The sequence below is a fragment of the Jaculus jaculus genome, chromosome 3, assembly GCF_020740685.1.
Source record: "Jaculus jaculus isolate mJacJac1 chromosome 3, mJacJac1.mat.Y.cur, whole genome shotgun sequence".
In the NCBI taxonomy this organism is placed as follows: Eukaryota; Metazoa; Chordata; class Mammalia; order Rodentia; family Dipodidae; genus Jaculus; species Jaculus jaculus.
Window position 1 is genome coordinate 188,930,043 of NC_059104.1, and position 24,444 is coordinate 188,954,486.

General features: G+C 47.4%; 1 protein-coding gene across 6 annotated transcripts in view; it reads right to left on the reverse strand.

Moving 5' to 3' along the window:
- Positions 1 to 24,444, reverse strand: part of Nav2 (neuron navigator 2) — a 728,975-nt gene that overhangs the window by 193,795 nt on the left and 510,736 nt on the right. For all 6 annotated transcript variants that reach the window (XM_045145595.1, XM_045145596.1, XM_045145594.1 and 3 more), the window contains exon 6: positions 12,780 to 12,937. In XM_045145595.1, coding sequence (XP_045001530.1) covers positions 12,780 to 12,937 — 158 coding nt within the window. The remainder of the gene's footprint in view (positions 1 to 12,779; positions 12,938 to 24,444) is intronic.

Below are 24,444 nucleotides of genomic sequence, written 5' to 3' on the forward strand. Positions count from 1 at the left end.
AAGGATCACAAAATAGCCCGAGCCTCTACCCTCTCAGTGTCATGCAGGCTCTGCAAACTGGCCTTGCAGCTGTTTCCCAACCTCATGAACGAGGGCAGGCTGTGACCAGCTTTGGCCAGCATGAGGATGAGGACGGTATCTGTTCTCAGCCGTTAGGCCTCAGTGGGCCTTGCACACTTGAATCTCCTGTCTTAGAACTCACACATCACCAGAACAGCTAGAAGAAGAAAGGCTGCACAGAGAAACGTGGGTCATCTCAGCCGAGGACACTGTCCACAGGCCAGTGTCCAGTCGCCTCACTCGACACCCGTCACGGGAACAAGCCCAGTGCAGACCACAGGGGCTGGGTGCACCTCAGTAGAAATACCTGGTCAACCTGCAGGTCTGTGGGAAGTGGCTCACTGTTATGACTGGAAAGCACTCATTTTTAGGGCTGAGAAGATATGGATAAGTCATAACTTGTTTCACTAACCTTCTCAAGGCTGGGAAGCCCAAGGAAAGTTAGCTACCACTTTTCTCTGTTCTGCAGTGAAGGGTTGTGATGCCCTGGGGAGTAAGCTCTGCTTCTGGTGGAGGTTTAGGATGAAATGGCTGGGAGCCTGACTCGGGGAGATAGAATGAGGGAGTCTCCAGTGCACAGAAATCTGTAAAAACAGTTCTTTTCTTCCCTATAAGGTCTAAAGTGACTTGTTCTTCTGTGGGCTCTGTCCCTGGTTTTGCTTGACGGGTGCTGCCCCCTACAGTATGCATGTGAAACAGTTGCTTAAATAGAATTCAGCATCCAGCCACCCGATGGCCCTAAGGGAAGAGGACAATAAGTCCAACACGCAGCTTTTCAGCAAGCAGACATCCGTTCTCTCCGCTGCAGCCATGTTGGTGACTGCGGAGTAGGACACTGGCCAGTTCACAGAAATTTATATATATAACGTATATTAGGAAGAATGCCAAAGTGTATCTCCCTGTAACTTTTCTTTTTTCTTTTTCAGTTTTTAGAGGTAGGGTCTCACTTAGCACAGGCTGACCTGGAATTCACTGTGGAGTCTCAGAGTGACCTCAAACTCATGGCAATCCTCCTACCTCTGCCTCCCGAGTACTGGGATTAAAGGTATGTGTCACCATGCCCAATTTTCCCTGTAACTTTTTAAAAAGTATTTTATTTATTTATTTGAAAGCAGAGAGAGGAAGAGGAAGAGAGAGAGTGAGTATGGGTGCTCGAGGGACTCTAGCCCCTGCAAATGAACTCCAGACGTGTGCATCACTTTGTGCATATGGCTTTACGTGGGTACTAGGATATTCACCGAGGTTATCAGGCTTTACAAGCAAGAGCTTTTAACTTCTGAGCCATATTTCCAGCCCTCCCTGTAACTTCTTTTGATTTATTTATTTTTCCCAATGCCTGAGGACCAAACCGAGGGCCTTGCACACACTAGGCGTGCACTCTACCGTGGGCTGCATCACCAGCCCTCCCTGGAACTTTTTAGTCCTGCTCTTCATGCCACAGAGAGCAGACACCAGCCTAGGGCACCAGTCTTCCTTTCTACAAGTGGGCTGGATTCTTTGTCGTACTTCAGTTTCTAAAATACCCTGTCTTCCTAACCATGGTGTGGAACATGGATAAACAGAACAAAAAGGAAAAAAATAGAACATAAGCTTTGGGGGTCTCACCCTCATGACAGGTCCCCAATCCAGAAACATACATCCATCTGTAGTACCTAAATTCTTACAAAAAAGGAATTATCACAGAATATATAAATAAATATATAAAATGATAATTTTAGTGTTTTGTTTTCTACTTGTCTCTGCCACCAGACAATGGATCCTACAAAGGCAAGAATGAGTTCCATTGGTTCATTCCTTTTTTCTTTCTTTATTTTTTTCGGTTGTTTGAGGTAGGGTCTCACTCTAGCCCAGGCTGGCCTGGAATTCACTATGTGGTCTCAGGGTGGCCTCAAACTCACAGTGATCCTCCTACCTGAGTGCTGGGACTGAAGGCATGTGCCACCACGCCCGGCTCCTTTTCTAAGACAGGCCTTATTGTATCACTGTGTAGATAGGTGTGACCTTGAACTCTGATCCTCCTGCCTCTACCTTCACTTCCCAAGTTCTGGGATTGCACACACATGTTGGTGACTACCACGAAGTCTAACACATCAGGAGCACTGAGGAGATGACTTTAAACATGGGTTCATGGAAGACTGAGTGCACACATGTGTAATACTGGAGAGTGGTGATATTCACTGGTTTGGAAGTATTTGCCTATCAAAAATAGAAACAAATCTAGCGCAGCTTTCACAAAGCAAAACACTGCTTCAAAGATCCTCTTCCTTAGGGTTAGACCTGATCCTGAACCCACCACAGCTAGCTGCCCACCCAGGGGCGCGGAAGGCCACGCGCAGACCGCTTAGTGCGCCTGCTGTCTATTCTTCAGTTACCCAGAAAAGCCTTCCCTCCAGGCATGGGGCCCTGATCACTCTCACTGTGGGCTTTCTCCACTCCACAACAATTCTTCCAAACAGAGAAGCAAACGTGGAAAGGCTCTGTCTAGAAGAAAGCATTTAGATAATCCTGCTGCAGTCCTTATCTTGCCAACAATGAGTGCCCTGAAAATGTCTGGAGAGGAGATGAGGTGCCATTGCAAAATCTGAGCAGCAGGGGGCAGCAGAGATACACTAACTGGGCCATCCCAGCGCCAAAGGACTGTCCTTAAAGCTTTGCTTTTCCCAAGGTGAGTTACTATGTGTCATTGGTCTTCCTCTCCAGTTTCCATTTCAAGAAAATGCCATGAGTCTCCCAATTCCAGTGAAGGACAGTGAAGGGCTTGTCTGATTTTGAGGGGTCAGCTTTCCCTCCATTCAGGAGGGAGGGAGGTCAGGTCAGGCCACTGGTTTCCACAACAGGTGGTCCACAAAGCATCCTCCACAAAGCCCAGGAGCCCGAGCAATACAAAGCTCGGACTGTCCCCTCCCGAGGGACCCTGAGAGGAGCTTCCAGGGTGGTTAGCATGTGGACTGTGATCGCAGTGCGCGGCAGGACCGCTCTGCAGCAAGACCATTTGTACAGGGCACAGCACTACGGATGCCATGTGTCGTTCTTACCACAAGGCAGGCATGGTGGGCACCAGTGACCCGCATCTACCCCTGATCAGGAGGGGCTTGTTCTCAAGCAAACTGTGACACGTTCCAGTAAAGTGAAGCAAGCTGGAGCTGGGAATGAAGGTCTGATCAGCCCTGCGATGCCACGTCCTGGGCAGAGAGAAGGGTCAGGTGACCCACATTCCAACTTGCACCCTGAGTTGTGAGGACTGGCCTTACATGGCCAATGAGAACAGCACATCATTGATTCCAAAGCATTTATCTGTAAATATTAATGAGTACCATGAAGTCATAACTTTGGAGGAGAAAAAGGTATTTTTAAGGACAGCATTTAGATAAGTGACTAATTCAAATCCAGACTATGATGATGCTAGGATAAAAATGACTAGGAAAGCACACAGACACCTAAATACATTCTACTCTCAATGATCCTTGAAATTAAATTGAATTCATGTATGTGTGATGCTTTCCACATGAAAAATGGAAGCAAGAGGTGCTGAGATTTATGGCAAGCAGATCAGATCACGGGACACGGGACCAATCAAAAAGATATTTTGTCTTCCTAAATGACTTATCTTCTCCCTGTTTTTGCTCCACTCACTCTTCCTAAAAGCTACATGTGCTACCTCTAAGAGCAGAGCCATAAGCTGGCACACAGGTTTTGAAACACATCCATATTCAAAGAAAAGAAAATACAGTTATATCTGTCCTCCTTGCCTCTGTGGAAAAGGGGTAGCATTAGCAAGAAAGGTAAACAGCTCACAGACGGAAGGAGTTTTCTGCCTTCTCTCTCCAAGGCTCTTCGGAATTACACAGCATATCAGGGAAATGGCTCCCAAAGGTGCTCAGAGAGATTATGCCAACTACAATTTCTCTCCCTTTGACATTGGACTTTAGTACAAAGCCAGAGGTTAAAGAGATTAGCTGAGCTGTATTGTTTTTTATCATTCTCCCCCTCCATTTCCTCCAGGTATGATAATACACTCATAGACTCAAAGAAAACCCAGCTGCTCTACAGCCATACAACCCTGAAGGAGCCCCATCTCAGAAGCTGGACAGGGTTGGCTCTGGTAAGAACTTGGATGGGCACAAACCCAAGCTCTTCAAGTGCCCACAGAGAAAAAACCACCAGACAGTTCTCCACATAAGGCGAGGGTGAGCCGATGGCCCTGGTAGTATCTCCCTGGCATGGTCTTGTCTGCCCTCTGGTGCCATATCTAGACCATGCCCCCCCCAAGGGGTGTCATCCTTGTACATCTCCAGCCTAAGTTTGGGATCACAGCCTACTTTTTCACTTTCTATTAAGTCAGCTGTAAACTACAAAACTATATAAGAAAACTATAGTAAAAACTTGAAAATTTCCAAGTTACTAGCACAAAGCCAAACCACGGGATGAAGATCTTTGCTATATGTAAGTCTAAGTGCTCTTAAACTGCTGGCTCTGAGAATAAATTTAAATATAGCTATCACAAAATGTATATGCAAATTCGTATACAAAAATGGCTCCCCATTTTTGAGCTCCTAGAACATATGCCAGGCACAGACTGGGGGTTCTCATTATGTCATCTCCACCACTTATATCATCACATACTTGCTAAGAATTGCACAGCAGTCAGAAGGTAGTGTTGTTTCCTGACATGAGAAGACCAGGACAAAGGCTCTTCATTCATTGCCATGAGAATCACAGTGGTGTAAAATCTAAACTTGGAAACCTGAATGGAAGAGTGGGGTTTTTAAACCTAGGAGGGGCATCTGTATTTACAGTAGTTACTTCAATAGATGACACAAGCCCTCTCATGATCCCTTCTTAAGAAATCAGCTAGGGCTTTTGTAAACACAAACAGCATGATTTTTTTTTCTATTATATAGAATTTAAATTTCAGTCTACAGCCATACCATGCTGAATGTACTCTATCTCATCTTATCTCAGAAACAAAGCAGGTTGGACTGGTTAGGACTTGAATGGGATAATTTAAATTGTAATATATACATTTATACACATATATTTTTATTTTATTTATTTATTTATTTGAGAGAGAGTAGAAGGGGGAGGGAGGGAGGGGGAAAAGAGAGAGAAAGAGAATGGGCACACCAGGGCCTCCAGCCACTGCAAACAAACTCCAGACACATGTGCTACTATGTGCATCTGGCTTACATGGGTTCTGGGGAATCAAACCTGGGTCCTTCGTCTTTGCAGGCAAATGCCTTAACTACTAAGCCATCTCTCCAGCCCTATATGTGTGCATATATGATATAAAATAGAAAAGGGATTATGAGGGGGGAATGAAGAGGCCAAAAGGGGCAGGAGGGGGGGACAATATATAATATTATTGATACACACACATATATAACCCTATTATAATAGTCCATACATGTCATGACCAGAGAGGAGGACTTCTTGCTGAGGAGGGTGGGGGAGGTTGAATGTGGGGTCCCCCACAGTGTCGTGTGTCTGTAAGTAAGTCTCAGATTAGCCCCTGCTGCTGGAGCCTGGGCAGGGAGGGAGGTGGCATGCCACTTTCCCAGCCCAGCCCACGGTTGCTCACTCTTGCTGTTTCCTCCTGGCTGATGTGCTGCAGGAACCTGCTCAGGCTGGAACAAAGCGCCCAACCAAAGGCAGTGATGGGAGGAAAGGTTTTTATTTTGACGTAAAGTTTCAAGGGGAAGCCCCACGACGTCAGGGAAAGTATGACATGAGCAGAGGCTGGACATCACCTCTGCCACAGCAGGTGGCCAACAGCAGTGGGAGAAAGCGCCCGCTCACTTGGCAAGCTAGGGGCCACCCCAGCTCACCTCCTAAGCAAGGTTCCGCCTCCCCAACCACTACCAGCTGGGGTTCATGCATTCAGAACACATGAGTTTATGGGGGCCATTTGATTCAAATCTGCCATGTGTGACAAGATGTGACACCTGGCTTTCTGCTTTCCCAGCCATGACGGGACTTTTGCCTCCAGAGTGTAAGCCAAAATAAACCCTTTCCTTCCAGAAGCTGCTTCTGGCCTGGCGTTTGGTAACTGCTACAGAAGGGGACGGGCGAGAGAAGGAGCACTGGCAGCCCACACTGACACTGTGGGAAAGCTCCCTCCTCGCTCCTTCTCATTGCACTGTGACATCTGCTGTCCTGAGGCTCCCAGGACAAAGAGAGGAAGAGAGAGAGAGAGAGAAAGAGAGAGAGAGAGAGAGAGAGAGAGAGAGAGAGAGAGAGAGAGGGAGGGAGAGAGGGAGAGAGAGGGAGAGAGAGGGAGACAGAGGGAGAGAGAGGGAGAGAGAGAGGGAGAGAGAGAGGGAGAGAGAGAGAAACCCAGCAGTCCAGTTTTGAGTTTACTAAGGCTTCCCTTGGTCACAGGACCACAATTCTGCTTCAGATGTGATGGATGGCTACTCCTGTCGAATCTGTTCTCTGTAATCACATATGGGCTTCCGAAGTGACAGATAGCTCCTGGTGTTAACTCTGTTCTCCTCAACCACACATGGGCAGTTTGCGTGGACAAAGGCAGCGTGGACGTTGTTTTGGGGGTGAGCCGCCAGGAGTTTGGGGCATCTATTCAGGTAGACCCTGTCAGCACTTGGTTCAGAACCAAAGGAAGGCTGGGGTGAGGTAAGAGCTTCAATGGTGACTCTTCTTATCACAGGAGCCACAACCACCACTGTCTAAAAGTGGTGAAAGGCCAGTGTTCTAGAAGGTCAGAAATTGACAGGTTTCTCAGGCCAGGAAGTGACACCCACAATGCCAATAAATTCCAACCACCAGGAAATGACAGTCATACCCTTTGCTGAAATGTCCACAATCAATACAGATGTAACAAAGACAGATAATTTGGGTTGGATTGGAACCACTTTAGGAAGCATGCCTTGCATGTAACTTCGTTAGGATCACAGGAGTCTGGACCATGGCACCACTAAACAAGTGGACTCTGAGAGGTGAGGTGGCCTGCTGGCGGAAAAGGATTACAGAAACCTATGCGGCTGCCGACCTTGTGTTAACCTTCTGACATGGTTCCCCTGGAAACCTGATAAAGATGGAAAGTCACTGTTACCAAGCAACAATGGTCAAGGTAAATAAAACGGACCCTTGGTGATTTAAGCAGGAAGATGCATAAATGAAAACCCGGGGCTTGTTGGATGACCAGCTGTGGGAACACATTCAGAGGATAGCGGTGGGAAGACGGAAAGAAAACCGATGATGCCACAAATGACTAGGACAACCATGGGCAGGGTGGGGCACAAAGGCCTAAGCTGTATGAGACCCCGTCTTAAACCACTAAACCAGCTATTCCTCTAGGAAGGTCCTGAGGGCACCGAGAAGCCAGCCTGGCCATGGACACCATGCCTGCCACCCCTAGGCTTGGCTTTACACAGCCACTCCTGCTCCAGCGTCCCAGCAGTCAGGCTGTGCCTCACAGCTCACAGCAGGTGACATCAATAGTAGCCCCAGCCATCACATCCACAGCAACCAGCAAATAACATCCAGCAGGTTCCCTTGGGGCTCTGCAAGACTTCCCTCCAAACCCAATGGGAAGGTCTGGTCTGGTCTACCTTTAGGAAAACCATAAGGTCGTGTGACTGCACAGGCATGTTTTGGGTGTCTGCATCCTACTACATTCTCAGCCTCCTCCTCATGGAACTCTGGTGAATGTCATGGGGGTCACTAGGCTTTCCCTAGCTAGGAAATCACTTTCCTTCACTTTCATGTTTCAGCAGTTGTACCGTATCCCCAGGAGCAAACTCAGAGTCGGTGGGGAGAGATAGGACCTTAACAGGGACCCTCATAACTTCCCCACAGGCTAGGAAATGCTCTACAGGCTCTGAATAGTGACTTGATAGGGTTTCTTTTATTCCTTTTAATGCTTCTTTTAAAAATTGGGATTAGATATCAAAATGTCTTTGTCCCTCTTTCGAAACACTAATGCATTTCACATTTGGCTTAATGAAGTGCTTAGATCAATTCCTAAGAGAGCAACCTCTGAGAGAGTGGGTTACGTATTAAAGTCTACAAATCGCATGCTGCACCATAAAGAAACAGAGCAAGCCAAGTGAAACAAGCCAGGCAGAAAAAGATGAAGGCTCTGCGGTTTTCCTTGTGTGGGGCCCTCCTGCTTCAGTCGAATGGAAGATGGAATGGGGGCAGGGGCTGGTGGGGTGGGCTATTATTTAAGAGGTTCAGAAGTTCAATGTTCCAAGAAGAAAAAGTTCTCAGCATCAGTTACACAGTGATGTGAGTATACCTAACATTATTCACCTGTAAACTTAAAAATGGCTAAAATGATTAATTTTATATGTATTTTATCACTTTTTTTTGTTTGTTTTTTTGAAGTAGGCTCTCACTCTAACCTGGAATTCACTCTGTAGTCTCAGGGTGGCCTTGAACTCTCTGTGATCCTCCTATCTCTGCCTCTCAAGTGCTGCAATTAAAGGTGTGTGTCACCACACCCTTTTACCACATTTTTAAATAAAAAGCTCAGGAATTGGCTCATTTGAGAATTAAATGCCTGAACACAACTCGACTGGGGCTGGACTCAGTTGGCAAGCTGATGTCATGGGCATCACCCATCCTAGAAGTCCACACCTTGACCAAAGCACCCACTAGAAGGAAATGGAAGATCGTCATTGTCAGCATGTGAAGACCCAGATGAACATCTCCAGGCTCAGGAGGAGATCTTTTGTAATCAAGTACCCCATATGTCTCCCATACAGTTGGGTGGTTAAGTAATGCCAGCCCGCCCGCCCCAAGCTGTGTCTCACATCTGAGGAGTGATGATGCAGGGGTCAGGCTCAAGGGAGAGAAGGAACCATGCAGAGAAACGCAGGCATCTCTGAAATAAGGTCCCACTAGTATAGAACAGGTAGGAATGCCCACACTGGCCCCAGTGTACCTCCCAAGCAGGAGAAAGATGGCACATGCCCCTGAAGCCACATCAGGGGTCTTTACCACTACAGAGAACTGGAGGAGGTTGCCAGTGTCACAGTTCACAGAACCTTCTCACCTGTGGCATCTCATGTGAGCCTTGGAACAGACTTTCCCAGAGGGAAAACTCAGGAGTTAACCCTGATATGAATTCCAGTGCTTGACTACCCATTAGGTTGAGTTACTTCAGTCTCCAGCCCTATTTTCCCTCTCAGCCACATTGGGTTCATCATATGTACCTCATAGAATGTTTGGGAAGACTAAGTAAGACATCAAAATTCCAAGTTCTGGACTAGAGATATGGTTAAGTGGTTAAAAGTGCTTGTTTGCAAAGGTTTAATTCCCCAGTACCCATGTGAAGCCAGATACACAAAGGATGCATATATCTGGGCTTTGTTTGCAATGGCAAGAGGCCCTGACACATCTCTTTCTCTCTGTCTTTCTCTCTCTTCTTCTGTCTTTCTCCCTCTCTGTTGCAAATAAGTAAATTAGGGCTGGAGAGATTGCTTAGCAGTTAAGGTGTTTGCCTGCAAAGCCAAAGGACCCAGGTTTGATTCCCTAGGACCCACATAAGCCTGATGCACAAGGTGGCACATGCATCTGGAGTTAGTTTGCAGTGGCTAGAGGCCCTGGTACACCTATGCTCCCTCTATCTCTCTTTCTCTCTATCTACCTCTTTCACTCTCAAAAATAAATAAATAAAAGTAGATGATTAAATAAAATATTTTTTAAAATTCCAAGTTCCCAGTAAATCGAGTGTTGTTCTCGGTAAAGACACAAGATTATCCCTTCCCAACCATTCCTCCCCAGCTCACTATCTCTTTTAAGAGTTCACAGCCAAAACCTTTGGGACCTGAAGGTGAGATTGGTAGCTTACAACACAGGCTAAGACAGGAGGATTGTGCAGAGTTTAAGGAACACTTGGGCTACATAATGAACCCTGTTACAAAACAAAACAACAAAAATCAAAATAAAGAGGCATGGCCCTGGCCACCTGGCAGCAGGAGAACCCTGCCCAGGCAAACCAGTGGCCACCCCAGCACTACGGTGAGCTCAGGAAAGCAGTGCCCTCCTGTGGCCGGCTCACCTGTGAGGAACACTTACCTTGATCTCAATGTGTTGGACTCTGGCCTCACACCTCTCCTTCAGACATTTTGATGGTACCTTCTCTCACACGGCCATGGCCCACCAGGAGACTGTGCCTGGCATCTTCTAGCTCTCCTTACATGTGACTTGTGTACCTCTGGCCAGCCCTCAACAGGCAAGATTCCAAGCACTGGTTTCCCATAGAAAGCACAGCAGGAATCTTGGTGCTAGGACCAGCGTGCATAGGCTCAATGCAACTCTGCCCCCCCCATCGCTGTGACTGTGCCAAGTATCCAACCTTTCTCTGATTTAGTTTCACCCCTTGCAAAATGAGTATGAATGAGCCACAGAACAGGAACTCAAGGCAATTAGCTTTGACTTGTTGATGTAAAACTGAAAATCTTTCTATATATGTATGTATCATATTTATATGAATGCGCTGTGAAAGTTCTGGAAGGATATGTACAGAATGGTTTATATTAGTGCTTGTTAAGAAACATATAAAAGAAATATTATTATGTATGTATATGTGTATATATATATATATATATATATACATATTTATATATATGCACCATTTTGCAAGCATATGTTGTTTTTATAATCTGAGCACACTTTTATAAAGAATACACTTGAGTATAGAGAAGAAAAAGCAAGAGAAAAGAAGAGTACATGGTTGGGCTGGTAATGTGGCTCGGTGCTAGCATGCACGAAGCCCTTTAGGTTTGATCACCAGAACAACAAAATAAAACAAAACAAAATAATACAGGTTCATGAAGACTTCCCCACCCCTTTTAATCCGTTAACCAGGCTAGATCACAGAGAGTCCTGACCAGTCCAGACATCCTGGAGACAATTTCAGTGTTAGTTCCATAGTTCCCAGTGCCTCTGTTGGGAAATATGCCACATATATCTGTCAGCCTCATCAAAATTCCCTCTTATTCTAAAGAGGAAAACAAACAAACAAACCTGCAATGATAAGCAAATTCTCAGAGGAACCCAGCTCCTCTGACCAAGTGATCCTGGGTTGGGGGATGGAGGGAGCTGTTTAGGCTCTGGAGCACTTAAAGAACCCAGCGGCAGCTTGACTGGGTTTCAGGAGAATGGGATGACATGACCCACACCAGCATGTAGAACATGCTCCTGGCAGAACTGCAGATATCCTCTCACTCTAAGAAGTCCAGACCTCTCTATCTGGCTCTTCGAACCTGCCTCAGTTTCTCTAATGTGTCATGAGACAGAGACTTATATGAGCAAAGTTTGCTATGCCATTTTCACACCTTTTATTGTCAATCCTCAATGCTTAGTAGTGTGGATGGTAGGAACACGTGCTCCCTCAGTAGCGTGCAAGGTAGGAACATCACACTCTCAGTAGCTTTCGGGGTAGGAACATCACACTCTCAGTAGCGTCCGGGGTAGGAACATCACACTCTCAGTAGCGTATGGGATAGGAACATCACACTCTCAGTAGCGTACGGAGTAGGAACATCACACTCTCAGTAGCGTCCGGGGTAGGAATTTCACACTCTCAGTAGCGTACGGGGTAGGAACATCACACTCTCAGTAGCGTACAGGGTAGGAACATCACACTCTCAGTAGTGTCCGGGGTAGGAATTTCACACTCTCAGTAGCATATGGGGTAGAAACATCACACTCTCAGTAGTGTCCGGGGTAGGAACGTCACACTCTCAGTTGCGTCCGGGGTAGGAACGTCACACTCTCAGTAGCGTCCGGGGTAGGAACGTCACACTCTCCGTAGTGTCCGGGGTAGGAACGTCACACTCTCAGTAGCGTCCGGGGTAGGAACATCACACTCTCCGTAGTGTCCGGGGTAGGAACGTCACACTCTCAGTAGCGTCCGGGGTAGGAACATCACGCTCTCTCAGTAGCATACGTGGTAGGAACGTCACACTCTCAGTAACGTATGGTGTAGGAACATCACACTCTCAGTAGCGTATGGGGTAGGAACATCACGCTACCTCAGTAGCATACAGGGTAGGAATGTCACACTCTCAGTAGTGTACAGGGTAGGAACGTCACACTCCCTCAGTAGCAACTGGGGTAGGAACATCACACTCTCGGTAGCGTCCGGGGTAGGAATGCATGCTCCCTCAGTAGCATACGGGGTTGGGATGTCATGCTCCCTCAGTAGCCTCCGGGGTTGGGACTTCGCGCTCCCTCAGTCTCATATAGGTAGGAATGTCATGCTCTCTCAGGGCACAAGCAGAATCACTGCAGCCCCGGGAGCATCGCTTCATCCAACACACCTTCCTGAGTTTGTCAAAGGTGAACATTCTTAACCCTAATTCCCTCCCATTGTTTGTGATGAGCAGAAAGCTTATCAGCTCATACAAGTCACTCTCCAAAACTGCACATTTCTGCATGACCTCCTATTGTGCAGGACACATCCTAGTAAAATTTATTGCCAAATCTCAAATGATTCATTGTCTCTATCTGTAGCCAACTGTCTTATGTGCCCTGTCCAAATATATTCATTCTGTCAGGTGTAATATTACAATGTTTTCCCATATTATTAATGTCACTAGTAACAATGCTCCTGCCAACCATGTGTTTCTTTGAGTTCCATTTTCTTCAGCCTTCTTTGCCACCTTGAACTTGACCCCAGCCAAACTCACCCAAAAGATTGTAAGAAATCTGCTATAAAGAAGCAGAACAGCGTCAGGAAGACAACTTACCTTTCTCATGGCTACTTGGTGGTGGGGGCGGGGAGGCGGCCGGCTTGGACTTGTCATAGTTGTTAAGGCTCTGGCTGCGCCGGTTGTTAGCAGCGGCTGACCCTCCACGGGTTTTGGCCTCACTGCCTGCAGCAGCCACCCTCGTAGGACCTGGAAGTCTAAAATGCAAAAGCAACACAGTCATATACTATCTCAAGGAACAGCAGTGTCTTGGAAGATACAGAAACCATGCAGGACGTTAAATACAAAAGCTCAGCCACCTGTGCAGGCCCCTAGCCAGACACAACACAAGACCACAAGCACCAGGCTTGTCCTGACCCAGGGAGTCTAACACCCAAGCATGAACATGGCTCCTTAGGGCAAAGAGAGCTTCTGCAAGAAGCACATGTGAATACTGGCTGACTTAAAAGTACAAAACTCATCTTCTTTATGCTCTGGGACAGGTATTTTTATTGCTCAGTAAAATCAAGCTACAACCTCTCTAATTATTCTATCAAACATGGAGCACAAAGGCCTAAGGCTTAACTATTTATCCTGTAAACACATCTGTCTAGGTAGTGTTGAAACAGTGTTTGTCATAATCCAGGGAAGTGGGATTGAGAAAAGAATTCATTTTGTAATGTTAGGAAAGGAAATAGAACCACTCAGAGCCCAACACAACAAGTGCTTGTCTGTGTTAAATTTTCCGTCAACACCCAACAACCATCTCGGTGGCATTCCTTTGAGGATAAAGCCTGACTTTTTTACAGAGTCAATGGATAAAATCACAATTCTTTCTGTAAAACTAGCAGGAGTCATTTAGCCTTAATACACAAACTTTCCTTTTAAATGAAATACCTTGTTTTGAGTAGTTCTGAAAATAAAGTTACCAGACTTCTTTGTACGGTCTAAAGATATTCTAGAGCATTCCATAAAGGGGTAAAGGGGACAGATTCCTCAAGTCAGTTTTGGTACAGGAACTTACTAAGCAGGCCTTCTGCAATAACTAAAGTTGAAAGATGAAATCATAATGATATTCTTGCTATGTTTAAGGGCAACTGGGATCTCAGCTGACTAGCATTAAATCTACTGACAAATCTGAACTTGCAACTAACGCTTCCAGCTTCCACTGCCATGCAATTCCAGGAGCTCAGTGGAAGCCTTAGGTCTGAGAGTGTTCCAAATAGAAGCAAGCACTTGAAACAATTTCTTGCGGGCTGAGCAAGAAAAGATGGTTGCAGAGCAGAGATCATGAGATGGCAAGAGAAGACTGTAAAACAGATCTAGTCAAGAAGCAGCTAGCCAGTTCCCTGACTGGGAGCCGAGAGAGATGGAGAGATGCTGTTGCCCTTTTCCTCCAGCAAGCAGTCACAGAGTCTTGTTGCTTCCTGCTGTACCGAGAGGACCGAGGACTGTCCTTGGTGGATCTGCCGTGTCTTAGGTGCAGAGAAGATTCACTTCACAAAGACAAGGCACAACAGCAGGTGCAAAATGGGCCCAGCAGTGCCAGTGGGACCCCGTGTGGCCCAGCAAGTGGACTTTGGTGCCCTTGGTCGTACAGCTCCTTCAGTCAAGGTCGTTGTCCATCAGTATAGATTCTGCAGGTGCACACAGGGCTCAGGGCTGAACTATTAACCAGATGTAGTCTACAGTAGTCTTGATTCCCACATATAGGCTTGCAGAAGGGTTATAAACTTGTTCCAAAATAATGTCACGGCAGCGGTATGAAGCAGTACAGGGTAACATATTCTGCTTTGATGTGGAATCCATAAGGAGTGGGAAAGCACAAAACAACAAGGAATAGATGTTGTCGGGGTTTGATTCAGGTGTCCCCCATAAACTCAGGTCTTCTGAATGCCAGGTCCCCAACTGATGGATATTTGGGAATTAACACCTCCTGGAGGCAGTGTATTGTTGACGGTGGGCTTGTGGGTGTTACAGCCAGTTTCCCCTTGCCAGTGTTTGGCACACTCTCCTGTTGCTATTGTCCACTTTATGTTAGCCAGGGGGTGATATCCACCCTCTGCTCATGCCACTGCTTTCCCTGCCATCATGGAGCTTCCTCTCGAGTGTGTAAGCCAAAATAAATCCCTTCTTTTTCCCCACAGGCTGCTCTTGATGGGGTGATTTCTGTCAGCAATGCAAACCTGACTGCAACAGATGGGTTCCTCTCAGAGCTGCTGGGGAGTCTCCACTGTGTTCATCCTGAACTGGATTATAGGCAGTTGTGATGATTGCCCGGAGGCAAGCCATATAAGTGCAGGTCAGCCTGGATGCAATCTGAATCACTCTGATTTGGAGGCAGTGGGGCATGATGGGTAGAAAACAGGCTTTGAGCCAGTCTCACTTCTGACATTGATATTCCTGGCCTGTAACTTTGTAAATCTGAGATGGGACTTCCTGCCTGCCTATCATAACAACTAAACCCACATGATACCCCTTTCTCATGCTAACCATATGCATGAGGAAGTGGACACTGTCAGAGGAACTCTGCTAAAGGCAGGACAGACTTGAAGAAGGAAGGAACCAACAGGCTTAAAGCATTAGAACAGAGGTAGACACAAAATATCCAAGATCAACATTAAAAAAAAATTATTTATTTATTTGAGAATGACGGAGAGAAAGAGAGACAGGATGAGCACGCCAGAGCCTCCCTACTACTGGAAACGAACTCCAGACACATGTGCCCCTTGTGCATCAGGCTAATGTGGGTCCTGGGGAATTGAGCCTTGTTCGGAGGTCCTCAGGCTACACAGGCAAGCACCTAATCGCTAAGCCATCTCTCCAGCCCCAAGACCAACATTTTTGAAGAGGCAAGACAGGCTTTGTCAAGCAGGGTGCTTCATCTAGTGAAAGAAACTACTTTGTGACTGAGACTTTACACTTGGGAGAACTCTAAGTTACCTGTGGGTCTCACTCTGAATAAATTCCTGGCCTGGGACTAATAATGACAGCTTTAAGTTTCCGAAGGTGGCATAGTCAGGTACGTATGTACTCCTCTGATGGGAGTGCCACTGTATGGTGGTGTGTCTTCTGGGGTCATGGAAAATAGTTGGCACACAGCCATCCAATGCTACTACCAAGCTCAAACCAGCTCACATCACCCGTCACCATTACCACCAAACCTGAGTCAGAAAGGCTCCTGTAACATGTCCAAATTTAGAACGAGCAGTTTCTTTAAAGTGTCAGAGAAAGCTGGGATGGGAACCCCAGTGAAGTATTAAGTTCTGCTGTGAACGGGCTTAGGCTATTGCTTGCTGCGGTCTCCTCCATCCATCTCGAGCTGTTATCCAAATCTATTTCACGTTCGAAGACCATGAATGATGGCTGAGAAAGAATTCTCTCAGAAAACAAAAACTCAAACTGAATTAACTCAGATTGAATGTTAGTATGAGATTTCAATGCAGCATTGCAAAGTCAAAGGCAGTGGAAACAGAAAAACAGTGGAGTAGTCCTGGAGGCACTCCACAAGCCATTAATATTATCAGTCTTGCTAAGATCTAAAGGGCAGGCTGGGGCCAGCTGACATTCTAAAAATATGTAAAGAGGGCTGGAGAGTTGTGGCTCAGCACTTGCTGGCAAAGCCTAAGGATCGGAGTTTGATTCCCCAGGTAACCCACAAGGTAGCACATGAATCTGGAGTTTGCTTGTGGCAGCTGAGGGCCCTGGTGTGCCTATTCTCTCCCTATCTCCCTCCTTCTTTCTCTCTCTTTCAAATAAATAAAATTAAATAATTAAAATATGTAAAGTACAGAAGTAATTCAAGAAGGGAAGTGGTGACCTTTCAGGCTGGTAGGAGGGTCAGAAGGCTCCAATGAAGAGACCGAGGAGCAGGAGCAGTCAGCCGTGTCCAGTGGGAGCACAGAAGACGAGGGGAGGCCCTCGCGCATGGGGCCGGCCTGAGCACGTATGGGGGGAGCTGCCTGTAGTGGTGGGGCAGTAATTCCAGTTACCCAAGAGGCTGGGGTGGAAGCATTCCAAGTGCAAGACCTGCGTGGGCTTCAGAGTGTGTTCAAGGCTAGCCCGGGCAACTTACTGAAACTCTATCTCAAAATAAACAACAGTAACAAGTCATCTGACCTCAGTAGTAGAGCATTTACCCAGCATGCAGAAGGTCCTAGTCAGTCCCATGCCACAAGCCACAGTGAAAATATGCTGGTGCTGGGCTTGGGGGTGCATGTCTTTAATCCCAGCATTTAGGAGGCAGAGGTAGGAGGATCACCGTGAGTTCAAGGCCACCCTGAGACTCCATAGAGAATTCCAGGTCAGCCTGAGCTAGAGTGAACCCTACCTCGAAAAGCAAAACAAACAAAAAACCATAATAAGTATACCAGTCATCCAGCTATGGAGGCTCATGCCTATAATCCTTGCCCTCTGGAGTCTGAGGTAGGTGGATTGCCCTGAGTTTAAGGATAGACTGGGTACGTGGTTAGTTTTAGGCCAGCCTGGGCTATAAAGTGAGACTTATCTCAAACAGACAGAAAAGAGTTTGCATGTGCTCACACTTGAGTGAGATGAAATTCGTCTTAAGCAAGAAGGACCCTCCAGGAGGAAAGATCTTGTAGGTCACGTCCAAGCTCTGACTCTGTCCTACGCTGCAGGGAGGAGGCACTAATTAGGGAGGCAGAGATCAAAACTGGAGTTAAAATAGAGCGTGCCTAGTTTATGAGTGACATGGACCCCGGCCTCTGGCTAAACATTTTGAAGTTCATTACTGTTAACACCCTCTTGCATCTGGGGACTTGGATCGAGCCCAGCCTGAGGCAGGTGCTGTCAGCAGCAGCAGCATCACGGCTAGCCGCCGAGCAGGTCTGCCCATGTGGCAGCCTGGCTGAGGCAGAGCAGTGAGAAGGGCCAGGCAGGTTGGCCTTAGGCTGTTCGTTCAGCACATGAAAGGTCCCAGCTCAGCAACACAGAACTCAACACCTCCCAGCTTCCTGGTGTCCACTTCCAAACTGACAGAGGACATGACGAGTTCTCGGAAACAGAAACGGTGCTTTTTTTGTTTTGTTTTTTTTTCTTTAAGAAAAATCTATTGAAGCTGTGGTCAATTTCTCCAGTGTGTGCAGAGCTGAGCTGAGCTGAGCATGGAAACATTATGAAGAAATGCATTCCTGGCATGTAACCTAGGACCGTACCCGGGCTCCTCTGCTCCATGTACTGTACGTGCCGATGGGAGGAAAGCAGTTCTCCCCCAAACCACTTCAAAGGGTGGGAGCAGAGGGGTGCCACTCCCAGGAAGCACAGCAGCTTGTGTGCACATGCAGGGGAGCTGGGGGGGGGTACAGAATCTGAGATGTTTCATGCCAGACAAGATGATTTAATGCTGAATCTCTGATCTCTATGGCATCTGCTTTTTAGCAGCTAGACAGAGAACGACCACTAATTCCCTGACTGCCTTCCCGAGATGGCAGTGAAGGTAGCAACCCAGCGGCTGGCCGCAGGCGGCCAGGCTGTCCTACTTGGCTCAGACCAACGGAAAAGTCCAGTATGGTCACTCAGCCATGACTCACGGTGTGCTGATTACATGCCAGCTGTTCACAACTGGAATTGCTTTATGAACTCCTCAGGGTGGTGAATGAAGGGGGACGACTGTGCTTTATAATTCAGAAACACAGGCTCACAGAGAGGAAGTCGTTTACCCAGGTAGCAAGTAGTAAGTGGTGACTGTACTGCCGAGGCCCCATACTTCCCTGCCTCCTGGAGGCAAAACAAGCCTAAAGATGTGGGGCTCTACCAAAGAAGCCAGGGGACAAGAGCAGGGTCAAAGGTAGACATCCAGAGAGACCCATGAGTCCCCCCAATCCACATTCAAAGGTGAGGACTCCTCTGCTCAGCATCCCTGGTCTTCACCAAGTGATCAGGCCCTGGCAGGTGTTCATTGGTGTTTGCCCTCCAACAAAAGACCTGGTTCTAGGGCTGCAGACATGGCTCAAAAGGTAAATGCACTTGTTGCAAAGCTTGATGGCACAGTTTGATTCCCCAATACCCACATAAAGGCAGAGGCATCATGTGTGGTGCATGCTTCTGGAGTTCGTTTGCAGTGGCAGGAGGCATGCCAATTCATTCTCTTTCCTCCCCCCCCCCCCCGTCTCCTTACAAATAAATAAATTAAAAAAAATTAAAAGACCTGTTTCCAGAGCTCTGGACAAGGTGGCCTACTCAGCCAGTGGATGGGGCTGTCTCCTGGCAAACAACCGTTCCTACTTAATCAGCCTAAATCCTTGTTGGAATAATGCTCAAGGAGAAGGGGCTGGGGTGGGAGGAGGAATGTGAGGCAAAGAATCGAAGAAAGAATGTCTGTCTGTTGGCCTCCACAAAGACAAAATGCACCCAGACACTCTAGGTGAGGAATGAGGCTCTAAACATGGTGCCCAACCTTTTGACAATGGAATGTACCATCATCCCAAATGTGCTGGGCACACTCATGGCGAGACGAGACTAGGACACACGTAGCGCTTGCCACAGGTGGGACAAGGCCATTCTAAAGGAAGTCGGCCCTTGGCTGAGGGCAAAGGGCCCAGCTCTGCCTCGGGCGGGCAGCCGCACCCTCGTTTTCAGCTCTTCCTCCCTTCCCAGGGCCTCTCTCCAGCACCTGTGCTGGTAGCGAATCACTGGTGGGATGGCATGCACTTCCAATCAGTTTCCAGGCCAGCTCCTGTTCACTCTCGTTTCCACACAAAGCGCATCGTGTGGGAACCAACAGTAGTTTGGGATTCCTCCAGGCTGGGACTCCTTTTCCTTTCATGACACTCGAACACACTGGGAACAGACTGCTGGGACAGGAAAGCCTCCTTCCTCATCCCCGAAAGTAGTCATTGCTCTGATATGGTTTTCACAAACGACAAACCTAGGCTTCCTCCAGACCCCAGAACCAGCTGCGGGTGGCATGCTGGCATTCTGCAGAGGGGCATGCCTCATGGTTTCTCCCTCACCAGCTAGGCTGATTCCCAAGCGGAAGTAAGCTTTCCAGAAAAGCAAAGGCAGACTGAAGGGTACCTAGTGATAGCAGAGTGGGCAGCTAGGCTGACAGCCATCATTTTGCATTTGAACATAAAGAAGACAGGAATGGTACTTTCCTCTTCACCGTTAGGCAAGGGCTCAACGAGAAGTGAAGATCTGCACTAGTCATAAGGGCAGATTCCATCCCACTGGCAATCTCTGCCAGGGCACCGCAGGGGCAGCGAGACAGGGACAATGTTCGGTAGAATGGGCAGAACAGTAAGTTTTTGTTTTTTGGTTTTTTTTTTTTTTGTTTTTTTTTTTGAGGTAGGGTCTCACTCGAGCCCAGGCTGACCTGAAATTCACTATGTAGTCTCAGGGTGGCCTCAAACCCCAATAATCGTACCTGGGATTAAAGGCATGCGCCACAACACCCCACTAACAGTAAGGCTTTAGTTGTCCCCACAGACAAAGATAGCAGTCCACATCCCAAGGCAGGCACCCTCGAGTTGAGCCAGGTCAAAGTCAAGAGAAAGGATTTTTATTTTCAGAGAACGGAGACCACCTCTCCATGGTGTGAGGAGAACCCAGAAACAAAGGCAAGACTTGGGGCCCTGCTGTTCTGAAGGCAGACCTTTAGAACTCGAGAGGAAGCCCATGCCCGATCGGTTAGTACAGAGTGAGGACAACAAAATCACCACACACGGGAGGCGGGTCAGGTTAGGGCCAGGATGAAGCAGGAAGCCAAGGGAAAACAGTCCAAAACTCACCTCTCCAGAAATCTGAGTGACAAAGCAGTCAATAGCAAAAATCAGTATAATGAGAACCATGCCCACACCAAAACCACTTACACACTGTCTCTCTCTCTCTCTCTACACACACACACACACACACACACACACACACACACACACACACACACACACTTTCTCTCTTTCTCTCTCTCTCTCCCACCACCAATTTCAAAACTCCCCTCCACTTTATCATGAGCCCAGCATGTTTGGGCTCATGATAACTGAAAACATGAAACAGGAGAGGAGTAAGAAGGAAATTCAGCCAGAGCAGGGGAACAAAGAAACGCTGGGCTGGGTTAACAGCATGCTTTGCAGGACACAGAGGAAGTCTAACCTAGAGATCTTTTTCTGACCCAGAGTGAAGCGGAGGATTTTGCTCTGAGAGGAGTCCTTGGACGACGCGCTGCACGATGGGAAAGAAAAGGTGGAACAGGTGAGTGAGAAGACACGTCAGACTGTGCATGATGACATGAGGCGGCAGGGGGAGGTTCCTAGGTCCTATCTCCACCCCTTCTTTCCACTAGACTGATTTCTCTCTAAGCCTAACTATACTGATTCAATACATTTCCAAAGTAGAGAAATTACTGACAGGACTGTGTAAAAATAAGGCCTGGGGGTGCAGGCCTGTATCTCTGCTACTCAAAGAGGCTTAAGCAGGAGGATGGCAAGTTCAAGGCCAGCTTGGCCTACAAAGTGAGTTCAAGATCAGCCTGTGTGTGTGTTGAGACAGGGTCTTACACTGTTCCCAGTATGGTATAAGACTTGGTATATAGCCAAGTCTGGCTTTGAACTCACAGCTTTCCTTGTGCCTCTGTTCCCCAGTGTTTAAAAAGTGCCGAGGTACTTGACGTACAATGGATAACTTACAATGGATATCCGCTGAAGCACCGAGGGGAACCCATGTCTCTATTCTCCTGGTTTATTCTACTAGAGTGTTAAGGGCACATGTCCAAAATAAACGATAAAGCTATTTCAAACAAAGGTGTACATTTTTGTAATTTTTTCTGGCCTTTGGAAATTTTGCTCTTATGGTTATAGAAATGACCACCTAAAGGCTGCTGAAAAAGTTCTGGTGCCAGCCTGGCCTGGTGGTGAAGTTCTTTAATCCAAGTTACTTTGGAGGCTGAGGCAGGAAAATTATAAATTCAAAACCTGCCTGAACTACAGAGCAAGCTCAAGGCAGTCTGACCAAGTTTTAGTGAGACTCTGCTTCAAAGTTAAAGTAAGAACAAAAGGGCTGGGTGTGGTGGTGCACACCTTTAATCCCAGCACACAGGAGGCAGAGGTAGGAGGATCGCTGTGAGTTCAAGGCCATCCTGAGACTACACAGTGAATTTAGGTCAGCCTGGGTTAGAGTGAGATGCTACCTCACAAAACAAAACAAAACAAAAAAAAGAAAACAAGAACAGAAGGGTTGGGGGTATAGTTCAGTGGTAACACATTTGTCTGGTATGTGCAAGGCCCTAAACTTAATCCCGCCCTGAGGAAAAAATACCATGGCGTGTTTCTTTTTGCACATATAAATTTGTACATATAAAGAATCTTAGTTGGACTTGATAAGGAACAATTTAAACTTGCTTGGTTTATGATAAAGACAGAATATTTATCTCTCTTACATCTTGGAAGTGCACTGTGGGGATGACGCCTGGGGCCTCATGCCAGCCAGTGCTCTGGCACCGAGCTTTGCTACCTTTCTTGCATCTCCTTTTCTTCCACCATGTTTGTAAGATGACTTGAAGTGAGAAAAAGAACATTTGTTTCACTGCTCTTAGGAAGCAAAGAGTGATATGAGAATGGAGAAACAAACAAAGCAACTCAGGGGTGTTTCCTAAACAACTGACAACTGCTGCGTAGGAGGTCGGTACAGGTGGGAAGGAACACGACACCGGGCGCTCCTCTCCCAGGCTCCAGGTTGGAGAGGCCTTCTCAGGGTGGGATGGAGCAGGCTCGACATCACACCAGAACAGCCTGGGTCCCTCACAGATGTCCTCGTGCCAGTACCTCAGGGTTCCTTCACCAAGCTTGCTGGACAGTTGTCAGTGTTAGGTGCTTGCTATCTCACAGTGTGAACCTAGATGGCTCTCTCACAAGCATGTTAACTTCTGTCACAGTTGTAACAGAGGACACAAACCAAACCGAGCTTATGGGGCTTGTATCAACACTCCACAACCAAGGGCCCAATCATTATCCTCGGGGCTTGGGCTAGCAGAGACAGAATCTGGGGCTAAAACCACAATGGCAATGAGCCACTTTCTATCATCCTTAAGTCAATGTCCAGAATGTTACCACAGGGTATCCTATCAGTAGACCTTGACAGTAAGATGGGTTTTTGGAAGTAGAATTAGAAAGAATCAATATATAATGAGCAAAACCAGCAGTGTGCAGAAGTCATCAAAACTGGTAAAACAAAGGGGTGAATGAGGGCACAGAGCCTTCTCAGACCCCAGCCCGTGCCACCTCTCTTAAGGTCAGAAAGCCATGATGGCAGGAACCCTTCTGCAGTTGAGTTGATTGAACACACAAACTTGGTTTGAGTGTGGCTGATCTTTGGGAGTTTTTCCTTAGTGGGAGATGAATGTCTGGTTCTTTTATGGCATGGCAATGGATACTCAGATTAGCAGAGCCTAGTGACAGACTCCTGAACACAGGGTCCTTGGAAGCCTGCGAAGTGAGATGCTTCATAAAACAAAGCGTACTTGGTCACATTGTGGAATTCTACATCTGTGCCCTTTTTGCAAGTTTAGAATGCTCACCTGCTCTTCTCCAAGGCTTCCTTGTCTCAGTAAAGAATGGTATCATTTATCCAGCGGTGTAAGCCAAAAATCTAGGCTTTACCTGGGATTCCTGCCTCTCTTTCCCTCATTCAGAGAGTAAATTGGTTTGCAGGTCTCTTGGCTCAGTCTCTGTCTCAATATCCACCGTGGACCACCCTGATGCCACCTACTCCTGTCTCCTGGAATGCAGTGGCCTCTTCTCTGGGGTCCTTCCTTCCCCTCTGCAAGTTTATTCACAAAGATGAGCAAAGGTAATTTGTTAAGAGCTGTAAGTCCAGGTGGCCTGGTGCCTCACACCTGTACTCCTGGCACTCCAGAGGCCAAGGGAATCACTCTGAGTACAGCTTGGTTTACTCAGTCAGTTCAGGACAGCCTGGGCTAGAATGAGACCCTCAACTCAATAAAAAGAACTGTAAATCTAATTACATCTTTTACTTAAGAGTTGTCTTCATTGTTGCTGGCATCTTAGCATGAACACCAAACACTACACCGACCTCACCTGGTACTCTGTGAATGGCACGGGAGCCACAGCACCACACATCTCCATTGAAGGACAGGGTTTCAGACTACCTTTCTCTTCCTCCTCACCTCACTCTGACATGCCCATCTTTCTCCTACCTGAGGGTCTCCACACCTGCTGCTGCCTCTGCCAGGTCGCCACAGAGGTTTGCATGGTGAGCTGCTTCTCACTGTTCCTCTCTAACTTGCCTCGGGGACACCTTCCCAGCCCCCAACCTGGATTCTCAACCCGCACCCTCTGACTCCGCTCTCACTCCATCTCGCACTTTTCCGCCTTGTGCACCTGCTCATGGCTTAGCCTCCCCCGTGACCTTCGCTATGTCGCTCCTCCTCGACTCCCCAGTGCCTAACAGTGCTAGGCACATAGAAGGCTTGGCACTAACTGAGAAAAAGAACGCATGCTGTCAGTTTCAAGGTTCTTTGCAGACGTGCAGTGACAGTTACAACTCACCCAAATGATCTGCCCAGTTCCCCACAGCACCTTTCCCGCACTGCAGCCCCAGCGGGCACCTCAGAGACCAAGCTGTCTGTGAGGCCCCTGGGAAATGCTGCCATACTCACTGTTCCAATCCCCCAGGGCCACCAGGGAGCCTTGACCAAGGAGGCTCCCAGGGCACAGGGCCTGGCTGCCTGGCTATCTCTTCACTGCTAGTCCAG